Genomic DNA, 12,645 nt, shown 5'->3' on the forward strand with positions numbered 1-12,645 from the left:
CCCCACCCTACCCCCCCACCCCCCCCCCCCCCCCGCCCCCAGCCACCCAGGTGCCCCATCAAATCCCTTACTCTCTTTTGTTGTCACATCTTCTCTGATTGAGTTCCCTGCCAGGACCTTTGTGATTACAGTGAGCCCACCGCAAAAGCCGGGATAATCTCCCCATCCCCAGAGCCTTAACAGTCACATCTGCCAAATCTCTTTTACCACCTAAGGTCACGTTATTCACAGGTTCTGGTGATCAGAGCGTGAACATCTTTGTGCGGGGGCTTAGGGGGTGGGCGTTACTGTGCCCCAGCACAGGTTGTGTCTCTTTCCTCGACTGGAGGCCAGCAGGAAGTGGAGTGAGGCTCATCCCTGGGTACCCACCATCAACCAGCACAGGGCCAAGTCAACAGTAAAAAATGTTTGCTGAATGAATATGGGAGTCAGGCCAGTGGTATGTGCTGAAACAAGAAAGCTGCCCACATTAGATCTTTGCCCCTGCTCCTGCTGAAAGCCCTCTCGTGTCCTCTCCAAACCCTTCATGACTCCGCCCCTGCCTGCATCCCTCGTCCTGTTTTCCATCCCGCTTGCCCACCGTCTTTTTTCTTCAACCACGCTGGCCCATTTTCAGTTCTTGGAACACAACCGGCTCTTTTCCACCTTAGATCTCTTGGTCATGCTGTTCCCCACACTATCAATTCCACCGCACTGATAGCTGAGTGAAGACCGAGAGAGTCTGTCTCATTTCTGATGTGTCCTCAGGACCCAGAACAAATTAGATGCTCAGCAAATATTTGTGTTCTGTCAGGAGGACTGTCTGTGGAACGATCCTGGAGGCTCTCTCTGGAATTCCTGGCTATGAGCTGACTGGGACAGGATCACGACTTCAACTTCCTCCAAGGTCTGTACGTGACGTTTCCAGCAAGTCCTGGAAAGTGCTGGTGCTCAAGCTCGGACTGCATTTGCCACACTTCCAACACCACTGTTTCTCTTGACTCTATAAAGAGAGTAAGAGAGGTAGGAGGTGGGTGTCTTTCTAAGATTACAGCCCCCACAGTGTGGCAGCCTGAGCCCAGCCAAGCAGCCCTTGTCAGCAGACATCAAGAGAATGGGCTCGTGGTGCCAGGATGGCTCAGTAGGTCAAGCCTCCTACTCTTGGTTTCAGCTTAGGTAGTGATCTCATGGTTCATGAGATCAAGCCCAGCATTGGGTTCTGCTGTGACAGTGGAGAGCCTGCTTAGGATTCTCTCTCTCTCTCTCTCTCTCTCTCTCTCTCTCTCTCTGTTCCTCCCACTCTCTCTCCCTCAAAATAAAGAAATAAACATAAAAAAAAGGGAGAGAGAATGAACTTCTTTTTATTCACTGATGCTCTGCCTCTATTTCATTTGTTTATTTATTTATTTGTTTATTTATTTTAATGCTCTGCTTTAAATCTCACTTTGTCTTATGCCCTTTGTTAATCTCCTGGCTCTCGCTCTGGGTCCCAGAAATGCAGTCATGTGCTTAACACTCATGGCCTGCCTCCCAGGAATAGAAGGTGCCTGACCTGCTGAGCACCAGGTTCCCGTCCCAGGTCGGTGATTTTTCCAAACTCAATTATGAATTAAGTTAAACAGCCGACACGGTTCAGTGCATGCGCTATATCTCTGTGATGTCCCTTGATTTTTTTTTTTCAGTGAAGTTTAAGTTCTTGAGATTTCTTGCGATGAGATTTCTTTCTGTTGTTAAATTTCCCACCATTTATTCATACGTTTTTCTACTGATGGCCGTCCCCAGTTTTGAGCTGTCACACTCGATGTTGCAGTAAACGTGCTTACATCTCAAGCGCAAGTTTGACAGTTTCTCACGGGTATGTATCTTCCACCCACAATAGAGATCACTGGACCATGAAGATACCCTTGTTTTTTTCTTGACCAGGTATCGCAAAAATGATTCCTCTGGGCACGTGAACTCACTGCCAACAATTTTTTTTTAATTTTTTTTTCAACGTTTATTTATTTTGGGACAGAGAGAGACAGAGCATGAACGGGGGAGGGGCAGAGAGAGAGGGAGACACAGAATCGGAAACAGGCTCCAAGCCATCAGCCCAGAGCCTGACGCGGGGCTCGAACTCCCGGACCGCGAGATCGTGACCTGGCTGAAGTCGGACGCTTAACCGACTGCGCCACCCAGGTGCCCCTACTGCCAACAATTTTAAGTCATAACATCTTATTCTGAAACTGTTTAAGAACTTACAGAAATATTACAGAGAGTCCCTTCGTACCCTACACCTAGCTTGCCCCTCAAATCCCACCATGTGGATGATATCTTAGGTAAATACAGTGCATTGTGGAAGCCAGAAATTGACATGGCTACATTGTTTAATCAGGTACAGATCTGATATGGATTTTTCCAGCATTTCTTTGGGTTTACATGCACTTTAAAAATGTCTGGTATACAGTTCTATGAAACTTTATCAAATGTGAATATTCCAGTATCCATTCCTACAATCAGGATACAGAAATGTTTCATCCCTACAAGGGACACTCCCTCCGGTTACCCGCTACTAACAGCACGCTTCCCCAAACTTTAACCCCTTGACACCGCTGGTCTGTTCTCTCTCACCATTGTTACTAGATAGAGAATAGGTTCCAAACTCAGGTTCGGCCGCTCGCTGCTGCAAAACCAATACTCGATACACAAGTGATGGTGGGAAAGGGAAGTTTTTTATTCAGGAAGCAGGCAACCTGGGGAGCTGGTGGACTAATGTCTCAAAGACCATCTTCCCCATATTTTTTTCTTTTTCATCACAGCAGTGATCTCGCGTACTCAGTGCGATCCATTAATATTTTTATTCAGCAGTTTGTGTGTACTTGGAACCTCTGAGTCTGTGAAAGTCAGATTTTAATTGAATGTCTACAAGGCAAGAGAAGTGGACGGATTTGCTGTGGGTAAAGTTGGCCAGTCTCTGCCAGTTGACTTGAAGAATATAATTTACTACAGTTTGCGGCAGGTAGATGCCATTGAGGCTCCAAGAGGGAAAGCAATTGTACAAAGCAATACAGTCAGGCAGTGGCAAGAAGGGGCTGGGAACCCATCAGCCTGGCTCCAGGGTTCCTAAGAAGCAGTATATCCTGGTTTCTAAAACTATAGTCTTGGGGCGCCTGGGTGGCTCAGTTGGTCGGGGGTCCAATTTTGGCTCAGGTCATGATCTTGCGGTTCGTGAGTTCGAGCCCCACATTGGGCTCTCTGCTGTCAGCTTGGAGCTCACTTCGGGTTCTCTTTCTCTCTGCCCCTCTCCCATGCGTCCTCTCTCTCTCTCTCTCTCTCTCTCTCTCTCTCTCTCAAAAATAAGCTATGATCTTTGGAAGCAGCCAATTTGCAAGCCCTCATATCCCATGGCTCTCTGGGGCTGCTTCTCCCTCTGTAAACAGGGAGCAGTAGAATGTAGTTTGCAGACCTGTTGAGAAATTAGAAATGAAGTAAGGGGCACCTGGGTGGCTCAGTCGGTTGAGCATCTGACTCTTGATTTGGGCTCAGGTCTTAATTTCCGACTTTGTGAAATCCAAACCTGCTTCCAGCTCTGCACTGACAGCGTGGAGCCTGCTTGGGATTCTCTCTCTCCCTCTCTGCTCCTACCCAGCTCGCTTACCCTATCTCTCTCTAAATAAATAAATTAACTTTTTTTTTTTTTTTTTTTTTTTTTTTTTTTATGACGAAAGTAAAGCGTGGAGCTGGGGGCCTGGACCACGACATGTGTTCTAGAAACATTAGTGGTTCTTATCTTTTCTATTACTATCTTGTCCCTCCCTCTGAACAATTCCTAAGGGTGGGCAGCTTTCTGAGCAAAAGAGTTGGGAGAAGGAGGAATAGGGACAGCCCCTAAGGGTGGAAGGTTGACAAGAAAAAAAGCCCTTCTTGGGGCGCTTGGCTGTCCCAGTCCATAGATCATGAGACTCTTGATCCCTGGGCCCTATATCTGGTATAGAGTTTACACAAGCAAAAAGAAAAAAAGCACCTCCCGTTATGTCAGGTGGTGAGAAGTCGCCCTCCGCGAGGTATGAAGCATTTCTGATCCCACCCCCTGCAAGGCGGAGCCAACGGTGCGCTCTTCCAATGGGGATGCTACATTTAAAAGACCTCCTCCTTTGCATTGGGACTGGAGGGGCGCGCAGGCCTAGTGGCCAATGAGAAGTGGCGTAGGGGCAACGGGGGAGGAGAAATGACCACGCCCCCCTGTGGGCGGGGTGTCAGGCTTTCAATTTGCAACAAGAGGCGGCTGGACTTTGGGACTCAGCATTTTTGCGATGGCGCTGCGCTGGGGCATCGTGTCAGTCGGCCTTATCTCCAGCGACTTCACGACGGCGCTGCGGACGCTGCCTCGCTCCGAGCACCAGGTCCACACTCCCTCCGGAATCCTGTGGAAGAGCAGGCCGGGGAGCCGGGGCTCCTGGGTCTGAGGGAGGAGGGAGTTAGGGTTCCCTAGTCTTTTCTCCACTTCTGTCCGAAACTGGAGTTTCGTCCAGTTTGGGAGGGTTTTGTTCTGAGCTACTGTGAAGAGAAGAAATTTAGGTACCAAGGGGTCAAATAGTCGCTTGTCCCAGATCTCTCTTTCCCAGGACCCGTGTCCAGCCCCCCTCACCTCCTTCCCCAGGACCGTACCTCCCCGCCTCCGCCCTGGGGGATATAGTTTTTCTCACCCGGGGCCTTCTCCATCACCTCTCTCCCAGCCACCTGCCCCGCGCCTGCGCCTTCCCCAGTCCCTCTAGTCTGACCCTAGCGCCCCTCCAGGTGGTGGCGGTAGCAGCCCGCGACCTGAGCCGGGCGAAGGAATTTGCGCGGAAACATGACATCCCCAAGGCCTATGGGTCCTATGAGGAGCTGGCCAAAGACCCGAATGTGGGTGAGTGACAAGGGCCTCCGAGGCCCCCGCGGCGCTGCCTCTAGCTAGGCTGCTCCGTAGGATAAGCAAGGCTCTGCGGGATGGGCCAATCCCTGTGTGCTTCTGGAAGGATCTGGGGCTGGCAGGCAGAACAGTAAGAAACGGGCTTGGTCTGGGATTAGCGGTCTAGTATGAAATTGCATTTAGGGACTAGTCCAGGAGGGGCTTGAGTTTCTAAGAGAGCCCTTTCAGGCTTTAAGTAAGCTCTGGGGCCAGGGCTGCTGTGTTCTGGAATGGCCTGGATGGAAAGGCAAGACAGTGTAGTTGCACAGCAGCCTGACCGGAGTTAAGCTGCCTCAGCTGGTAAAATAATGGTAGCTACCTCTTGGCGTAGAACTTTGCCCAAGGTTTTAGGATGTTGGGGGCGGGAGCACTACGTTGGGGGCGGGTCCTGGAAGTCCGGGGTGGGCAGGGCTTCTGATCTCTTGACCTTCTCCCTTCCAAGTAGAGGTGGCCTACATTGGCACTCAGCATCCCCAGCACAAGGCCGCGGTGTTACTATGCCTGGCAGCGGGCAAGGCCGTCCTGTGTGAGAAGCCCATGGGCGTGAACGCTGCGGAAGTTCGAGAAATGGTTGCTGAAGCCCGGTCCCGAGGTCTCTTCCTTATGGAGGTGAGGGTGCGACCTTCCAACCTCCAATGTAGAGCTTGTCGCCATTACTAAACATGGTTGCCAGTGGACGTTTTTGGAAGAACACAAAGGCAGGGTTTGTCAAGAATTAAGTTGTCCACAAAGTGCACTGGGGTTGGTGTGTTTTCCCGGACGTGGCTGAGCGATGCCATGAAACCTACTAGCAACATCTATGAGGAGTGAGAGCCATTGCTTTTGGCCGTTAGCAAACATGGCAGCCTGAAAGATCTTTGCTCAGCTTTTCAAAGAGAGATGCCAGCCGTGAAAATGGCACAGAAGAGCAATGGGCTTACTTTCGGTGGATTTCCAAGGATAGCGGTCAGAAGGCCGAGGGCACACCTACCAACTCTCAAGGTGAAACTGCCTTTGTTTTCGCCCTTATCAGACACGGCTACTTACAGGGGCCATTTGACAGCTTGCAGAATGCCAGTAATTAAGATGGCTGCCAAATGGCAATGGATGGCGCCAGCAGTTAAGATGGCCGCCAAATGACCTCTAGAAGCTATTTTCATGTTAAGGAGTCTCTTGGTTCTTAAAGGCTACCTCGCTGTAGGTTCTGCCAGTAATAGCAACAGCTGCCTCTTACCTCCCCAGGTTCTATCTAGCTGCCCTGTCCCCAATATTGCTCCTAGTCTGCGAAGTTCCCTATGCCTCAGAAATAGACGGTCAAGATTTGATAGGGTTACTCAGTGCTTCTGGTTCTCACTGTGCCTGGACAGTGCTAAGATTCTGAATTTATTGCTTCCTCATTTTTATTAGCACCTAATACATTTCAGATCCAACCCTAGGAGCCGGGGTTCATTAGGTGTGAGATACAGGCTCAGAATTCCACGAGCTGCAGATCTGCTACGGTCACAGAAGTGGGCTCTCCCAATGCCCAGTTGCACGGACTTTCGTGGATACAGCACCGGGCGGTTGACACAGCACGGGGGCACCAGCCCAGTGTAGGGGATAGTCAAGGAAGTTTCGTGCAGGTAGGGACTGAGCCTTAAAGGAAAAGTAAATTGCACAGGGAAATGGGCCAGAGAGGAAAAGCAGAGTTAAGACTTAAAGAGGACAAGAATGGGCAGATTTCACCTTTTTAGTGTGAACTTGACCTTGGACAGACTTTGGAGTCAGAGGACTCTAGACTTCTCACCAGTTCCTAGCTCTGTGATCTTGGGCAAGTAATTTGACCCAACCGGGCCTCAGTTTTCTGGGCTATAAAAGGGACATATGATAGCTACCTGGCAGGGAGATTGGGAGGAATCATTATGCAAAGTATGTGTCTTGCCCCTAATACATGCTCTGTAAATGGGAATTGATATTAGGCATTGGGGAGCCATGGGCAGGGGTGGGACAGGGGCAACTCTAGGAGAAGGAAAGATGCCTCTGGGGCCAGGTCGGGGGTGGTCCGAACCGGGGGGGAGTCTGTATGTTATCAGTTTGCCATTACAATGTACCACCACAGACTGGGTGGCTTAAACAACAGAGATTTATTTCCTCCTACTTCTGGAGGCTAGAAGTCTAGAAGAAGTCAGAGGCTAGAAGATATCAGCACGGTTGGTTTTTCCTGAAGCCTCTCTCCTTGGCTCGTTGATGGCCGTCTTCTCCTTGTGTCTAAATGTGGCCTTCCCCATGTGTGTCGCCGTCCTAACCTCTTCCTGTTGGATTAGGGCCCACCGTGATGACCTCATTCCAACTTAATTACTTCTTTAAAACCTCGTCTCTGGATACATTCACCTTGGGAGGTCCTGGGGGGTTAGGACCTCAACATGAATTGGGCGGGGGGCACAGTTGAGTCTATAACATTGGGGGACTGGAATAATGGTCCAGATGAGAAAAGATAAGGCTAGAGCTGCTCCTATGGGAATGGAGAGGCGAGGTGGAGCCAGGGAGAGTTAGGGGCACAACTTGGGGACTGATGGGTTGTGCAAGGAAGGGGGAGGGGTCTTGTTTAGATAGTGGGGAGGAGCGGGGACCCTCTCAAGATTGGGCTGCAGAAGGGAGAGGAACTGGTTGGTTAATTCCTGGGTCCTGACACCCTTCCTTTCTTTTCAATGCTCTTGCTCTCTCCCTCTGTGGTGTGCAGGCCATCTGGACCCGCTTCTTTCCTGCTACCGAAGCTCTGAGGTCCACTCTGTCTCAGGGGACTCTGGGGGAACTCCGGGTGGCTCGGGCAGAATTTGGGAAGGACCTCACCCAAATCACCCGGGCTTTAGACTGGGCCCAGGCTGGCGGTGGCCTACTGGACATCGGCATCTACTGTATCCAGTTCATCTCTATGGTCTTTGGTGGGCAGAAGCCAGAGAAGATTGTAGCCATGGGAAGGCGCCATGAAACAGGTACCGTCTATCCCGGACTATACAATGGTGGTAAGAGTCATCCTCTCTCGCTGGGAGCCCTGAGCCGGGAATAAGTCTCCTGGCCCATGAAAATCAGGTTAGACAGCTGGAGGAACTTTCTTCCTGACGTCAAAGAGGATCAGAGTTGAGAGTGTGGGCAGGCTCTGCACTGGGAATTGCTGTGCAATCTTAGCCAAGGGATTCAACGGCTCTGAGTCCTGGTTACTGGTCAAATGTCGACAATAGGGTGGTCGTAGGGGCGCCCGGCTGGCTCAGTCGGTAGAGCATGCAACTCTTGATCTCAAGGTCTTGAGCTTGAGACTCGTGTTGGGAGTGGAGAAGGAAGGAAGGGAGGAAGGAAGATAATACTAGGGTTGTCATAAAGAGTTCATTAACGAAGTCTTTTCAGCTAGCTGGTTCGGCCTCGTGCACGCTGTCGGTGCAACAAACAGAAGGCAGGGCGCAGCGTGCAAGCATTGTTCAAACTTTCGTTTTGTCCCTTGTTTGCTACTGTTCCATGGCCCAACGTCACCTGATTTCAGAGGTGAGCCAATAGACTATACCTCCTGATGGAAGGAGCTACAAAGTCCTACTGCAGAGGGGCCCTCACAGGTTAAGGAGAGGAATTCTGTGGCCATCTTTGCAAACAGTACCCCAGGAGGCAATGACTACCCAGGAAAATATATATGGGTGAAGGTCACACCCTAGAAAACCTTCTCAGGCTAGTATCTGGCCAACTTTTAGACTAAATAGTAGCTCTAAAAACAGATTCTATTTATCAGGGCGCCTGGGTGGCTCAGTCAGTTAAGCGTCCAACTCTTGGTTTTGGCTCGGGTCATGATCTCACCGTTCACGCGTTCAAACCCCATGTGGGGCTCTGTGCTGACAGTGTGAAGCTGCTTGGGATTCTCTCTCTCCCTTTCTCTCCACCCCTCCCCTGCTCAGGCTCTCTGTCTCTCTCAAAATAAATAAATAAAGTTAAACACAATAATTTAAAAATAAGGGTGCTTGGGTGGCTCCGTCGGTGAAGCGTCCGACTTCAGCTCAGGTCATGATCTCATGGCTCGTGAGTTTGAGCCCCACATCAGGCTCTGTGCTGACAGCTCAGAGCCTGGAGCCTGCTTCGGATTCTGCCTCTGTCTCTCTCTCTGCCCCTCCCATGCTCGAGCACTCTCTCTCTCTCTCTCTCTCTCTCTCTCTCTCTTTCAAATATAAACATTTAAAAAAATTTTTTAACAGAATTTATAAATAAATAAATGACAGATTCCATTTATCAAGTGCGTCTTCTGCATTAGGGTTATTATAAGGATGATCCCCCTGAGATAGATATATTATAGTTGCCCCCATTTTACAGATGAGGACACTTGAGTTGCAGACAGGGAGAGTGACTTATCCAGGCTCACAGAGTCAATCCAGCATAAGGACTTGGGCTTATCTGGAACCAAAGAGAATTAGGTCAGTAGGTTCTTCCATCTATGGCGTGCATGATGTGTTCCCGAACCAGGCTGCTACTCCACAAGCTGTATTTAATTCTCAACTAATGCTTTTGTAGCACTTACTGTAATCTAAATAGCATTCTAAGTGCTTTGTGCATTTTACATCATTTAATGTAATAGTTGTAATAACTTGGATGGGACAGTTTCAATTATCCCCATTTTATTTAAAAAAATTTTGGGGTGCCTAGATGGCTCAGTCGGTTAAGCATCCGACTTCAGCTCAGGTCATGATCTCACAGTCTGTGAGTTCGAGCCCCACGTCAGGCTCTGTGCTGACAGCTCGGAGCCTGGAGCCTGCTTCGGATTCTGTGTCTCCCTCTCTCTCTGCCCCTCCCCTGCTCATGCTCTGTCTCTCTCTGTCTCAAAAATAAATAAAAACTTTTTTTTTTTCAACGTTTATTTATTTTTGGGACAGAGAGAGACAGAGCATGAACGGGGGAGGGGCAGAGAGAGAGGGAGACACAGAATCCAAAACAGGCTCCAGGCTCCGAGCCGTCAGCCCAGAGCCTGACGCGGGGCTCGAACTCACGGACTGCGAGATCGTGACCTGGCTGAAGTCGGACGCTTAACCGACTGCGCCACCCAGGCGCCCCTCAAAAATAAATAAAAACTTTAAAAAAATAAATTTTTTTATTTTTTTAAAGTTTATTTATTTATTTTGAGACAGCGAGTAAGTGGGGGAGGGGCAGAGAGAGAGGGAGAGAGAGTCCCCAGCAGGCTCCACGCTGACGGTGTGGAGGCTCGAACTCACAATCCGTGAGATCATGACCTGAGCCAAAATCAAGAGTTGGACGCTTAACCGACTGAGCTACCCAGGTGCCCCCCTCTATTATCCCCATTTTATTTTATTTTTAAATATTTTTAAGTGTTTATTTTTCAGAGAGAGAGCGTGCACGCACATTGGTGGGGGAGGGGCAGAGAAAAAGAGAGTCAGAGAATCCAAAGCAGACTCCACGCTGTCAGTGCAAAGCCCTATGTGGGGCTTGACCCCACGAACTGTGAAGTCATGACCTGAGCCGAAGTCCCACGCTCAACCAACTGAGCCCCCCACATGCCCCAATTATCCCCATTTTAGAGCCAAAGAAACGGATTCTCCCAAACCTATAAAACGGGCATTTGCAGAGGATGATGTTGAGGCTCTGATACATTAAGTCTCCGTCCCTCTCTTTTTCTTTTATTTTGGTAACAGCTTTCCTGAGATAGAATTCGCACACCGTAGAATTTATCCCTTCCAAGTGTAGAATTCCATGGTGTTAGTATATCCACAGAGTTGTGCAGTTAACAGGATCCATTTTAGAATATTCTCATCACTCCAAACAAAAAACAAAACACCCAAAAACCTATCCCCACAGCCAGTCCTCCCATGGCCCTGAGCCCTAAGCGGGCACTGATCTCCTCCCTGTCTCGGGGTCCGCCCAATCTTGCACACTTCACACAAGTGGAGCCCGACAGCAGGCCGACTTTTATGTCTGGCTTCTGTCACTTCGCCTGGTGCTTTCTCGCGGCTGCGTTAGAGATGAGACCTCTTGCCCAGGGCGCCCTAGGCAGGCTCTGAGGCCAGGCCTTCTCCCGTGCTGTGCCTTCCGCAGGTGTGGACGACACTGTCACTGTGCTCCTCCAGTACCCAGGAGGGGTCCACAGCAGCTTTACCTGCAGCATCACTGCTGAGCTCTCCAATGTGAACTCTGTGAGCGGTACCAAGGGCATGGCCCAGGTGAGGCGGGACTGGCCAAGCCAGTGGGACTGGTCCCAAGTGCTGGGAACTGGGAACCGGGAACCGTGGCCCCTGGCAACAGGAGTGGGCCCGCTCTGGTTGCTGGAGCTGGCTGTGGGCCTTTTCCCCCAGCACTGCTAAGGAATCCATCCCTGACCACCAGGCTTTGGGATGGGTTTGGCTCTCCGGGCTCCTTCCTGACCGTGAACTTAGTCCGTCAGAAACCCTTAGGCCTGAGGAGAAACCGTTATCGACCGTGCTTAGAGGGCAGCTGTGGCCTTTGGGATTGCTTCCAGGACGGGATCTGCGCCTGACCAAAGAGCGGCTTCATTGGGCTTCGTGGGGCCCTGTCGCTAGAAAGAAATCCTGTTCTTAGCAGAAGAGTTTGGGCCTTGCCCCAGACTTGAACTGCAAAATTTGGACCTTGCCCTGGCCACATCTCTATTTCCAGTTTGGCCTAGACTTGGGTATGGAAATAATGGAGGCTTCCCAGGGCTCTGGGGCCAAAAACTCAAGTCACCTAGGAGATAAGAAGGTGCTGGATTATCTAAGTCTCCTCCCTGAAAAGGGGATTCACACACAGATAAGCTGTCTTCACTGGGCCTAAGCATCAGGTGAGAGAGGGGTTTGCCCCGGGGGAGATGAACAGACAAGGCTTCTAGTGGGACAGTCATGCTGTTGAACAAATCCCCCAGTGAGGGGGTAGGGGGGCAGGCCCTCCTGAGGTTGGAGGGTAACCAACCTCTAGCCGCCAGGTGTGAGAGGGAGGCCCCTAAGCATCATTAGGCTGGAGCCCCCCAGGCAGCCACCTCTTATCTGTCCCCAGATCCTCAGCCCCTGCTGGTGCCCAACAGAGCTGGTGGTGAAGGGAGAGCATAAGGAGTTTGCGCTGCCCCCAGCCCCAGGCAAGGAGTTCAACTTTACACATGGAGTGGGCATGACTTATGAGGCCAAGCATGTCCGGGAGTGCCTACGAAAGGGTAAGGATGTGGAGGAGGGGTGAGAGGGTGGCAGGGCGGAGAGAGGCAAGCCTGGTAGGGGAGTGGGCCACTCCTCACCCCTTGGCCACTCTCAATAGCGGTCTGGAACTACAACTCCCAGGATCCCCTGGGGGCATCCATCTGCACAACCCATGTATTACTTTTGTGCCTCATGGGATTCTGGGGACGGTAGTTCTTTTGATCTTTGAGGCGTGCATAGGAGGGGTCCCCGACTGTACTCTCCCCCAGGCCTGAAGGAGAGTCCTGTGATTCCCCTGGCGGAAAGTGAACTCCTGGCTGACATCCTTGAGGAAGCAAGGAAGGCCATTGGGGTCGCCTTCCCCCAAGACAAATGCTGATGCATGCCCCGAATAAATAAAGGCATGGTTGCCACAGAAATCTTAGCAATGGTGGTTTGGTGGGAGCTGGAGCAAGCCGACCCATCAAAGGGGTCACTAGTGAGTACACTTGGTAGAAGGATGTGGGGAAGGGGAGGAAGGCAGAGTCAGGACCACATTTCTCACAAGTTTTTGGAGCAGACACCTGTGGGCAGATCCTTGGTTTGCCTAGCATAGACTCTGTGACCTTGGGCAAG

At 50.7% G+C, this 12,645-nt stretch overlaps 1 protein-coding gene across 1 annotated transcript; it reads left to right on the forward strand.

Annotated features, from left to right (window-relative positions):
- The first annotated feature begins 4,225 nt into the window (after window positions 1–4,225).
- Window positions 4,226–12,454, forward strand: DHDH (dihydrodiol dehydrogenase). The gene is made up of 7 exons (XM_040457659.1): window positions 4,226–4,361; window positions 4,756–4,867; window positions 5,355–5,518; window positions 7,608–7,860; window positions 10,946–11,070; window positions 11,897–12,050; window positions 12,300–12,454. The coding sequence occupies exons 1-7, from the start codon at window positions 4,272–4,274 to the stop codon at window positions 12,407–12,409; spliced, it is 1,008 nt and encodes a 335-aa protein (XP_040313593.1). The 5' UTR covers window positions 4,226–4,271; the 3' UTR covers window positions 12,410–12,454.
- Window positions 12,455–12,645: the final 191 nt, after the last annotated feature.

Source organism: Herpailurus yagouaroundi, unplaced genomic scaffold, assembly GCF_014898765.1.
Source record: "Herpailurus yagouaroundi ecotype Mexico unplaced genomic scaffold, PumYag 220, whole genome shotgun sequence".
Classification (NCBI taxonomy): Eukaryota; Metazoa; Chordata; class Mammalia; order Carnivora; family Felidae; genus Herpailurus; species Herpailurus yagouaroundi.

Bases quoted from the DNA above. Each gene is read 5' to 3' on its own strand.
- DHDH (XM_040457659.1), top strand. From the start codon at position 4,272: ATGGCGCTGCGCTGGGGCATCGTGTCAGTCGGCCTTATCTCCAGCGAC. The intron at 4,362-4,755 runs GTCCACACTCCC...GCGCCCCTCCAG, and splicing joins TGCCTCGCTCCGAGCACCAG to GTGGTGGCGGTAGCAGCCCG. The intron at 4,868-5,354 runs GTGAGTGACAAG...CCTTCCAAGTAG, and splicing joins GGCCAAAGACCCGAATGTGG to AGGTGGCCTACATTGGCACT.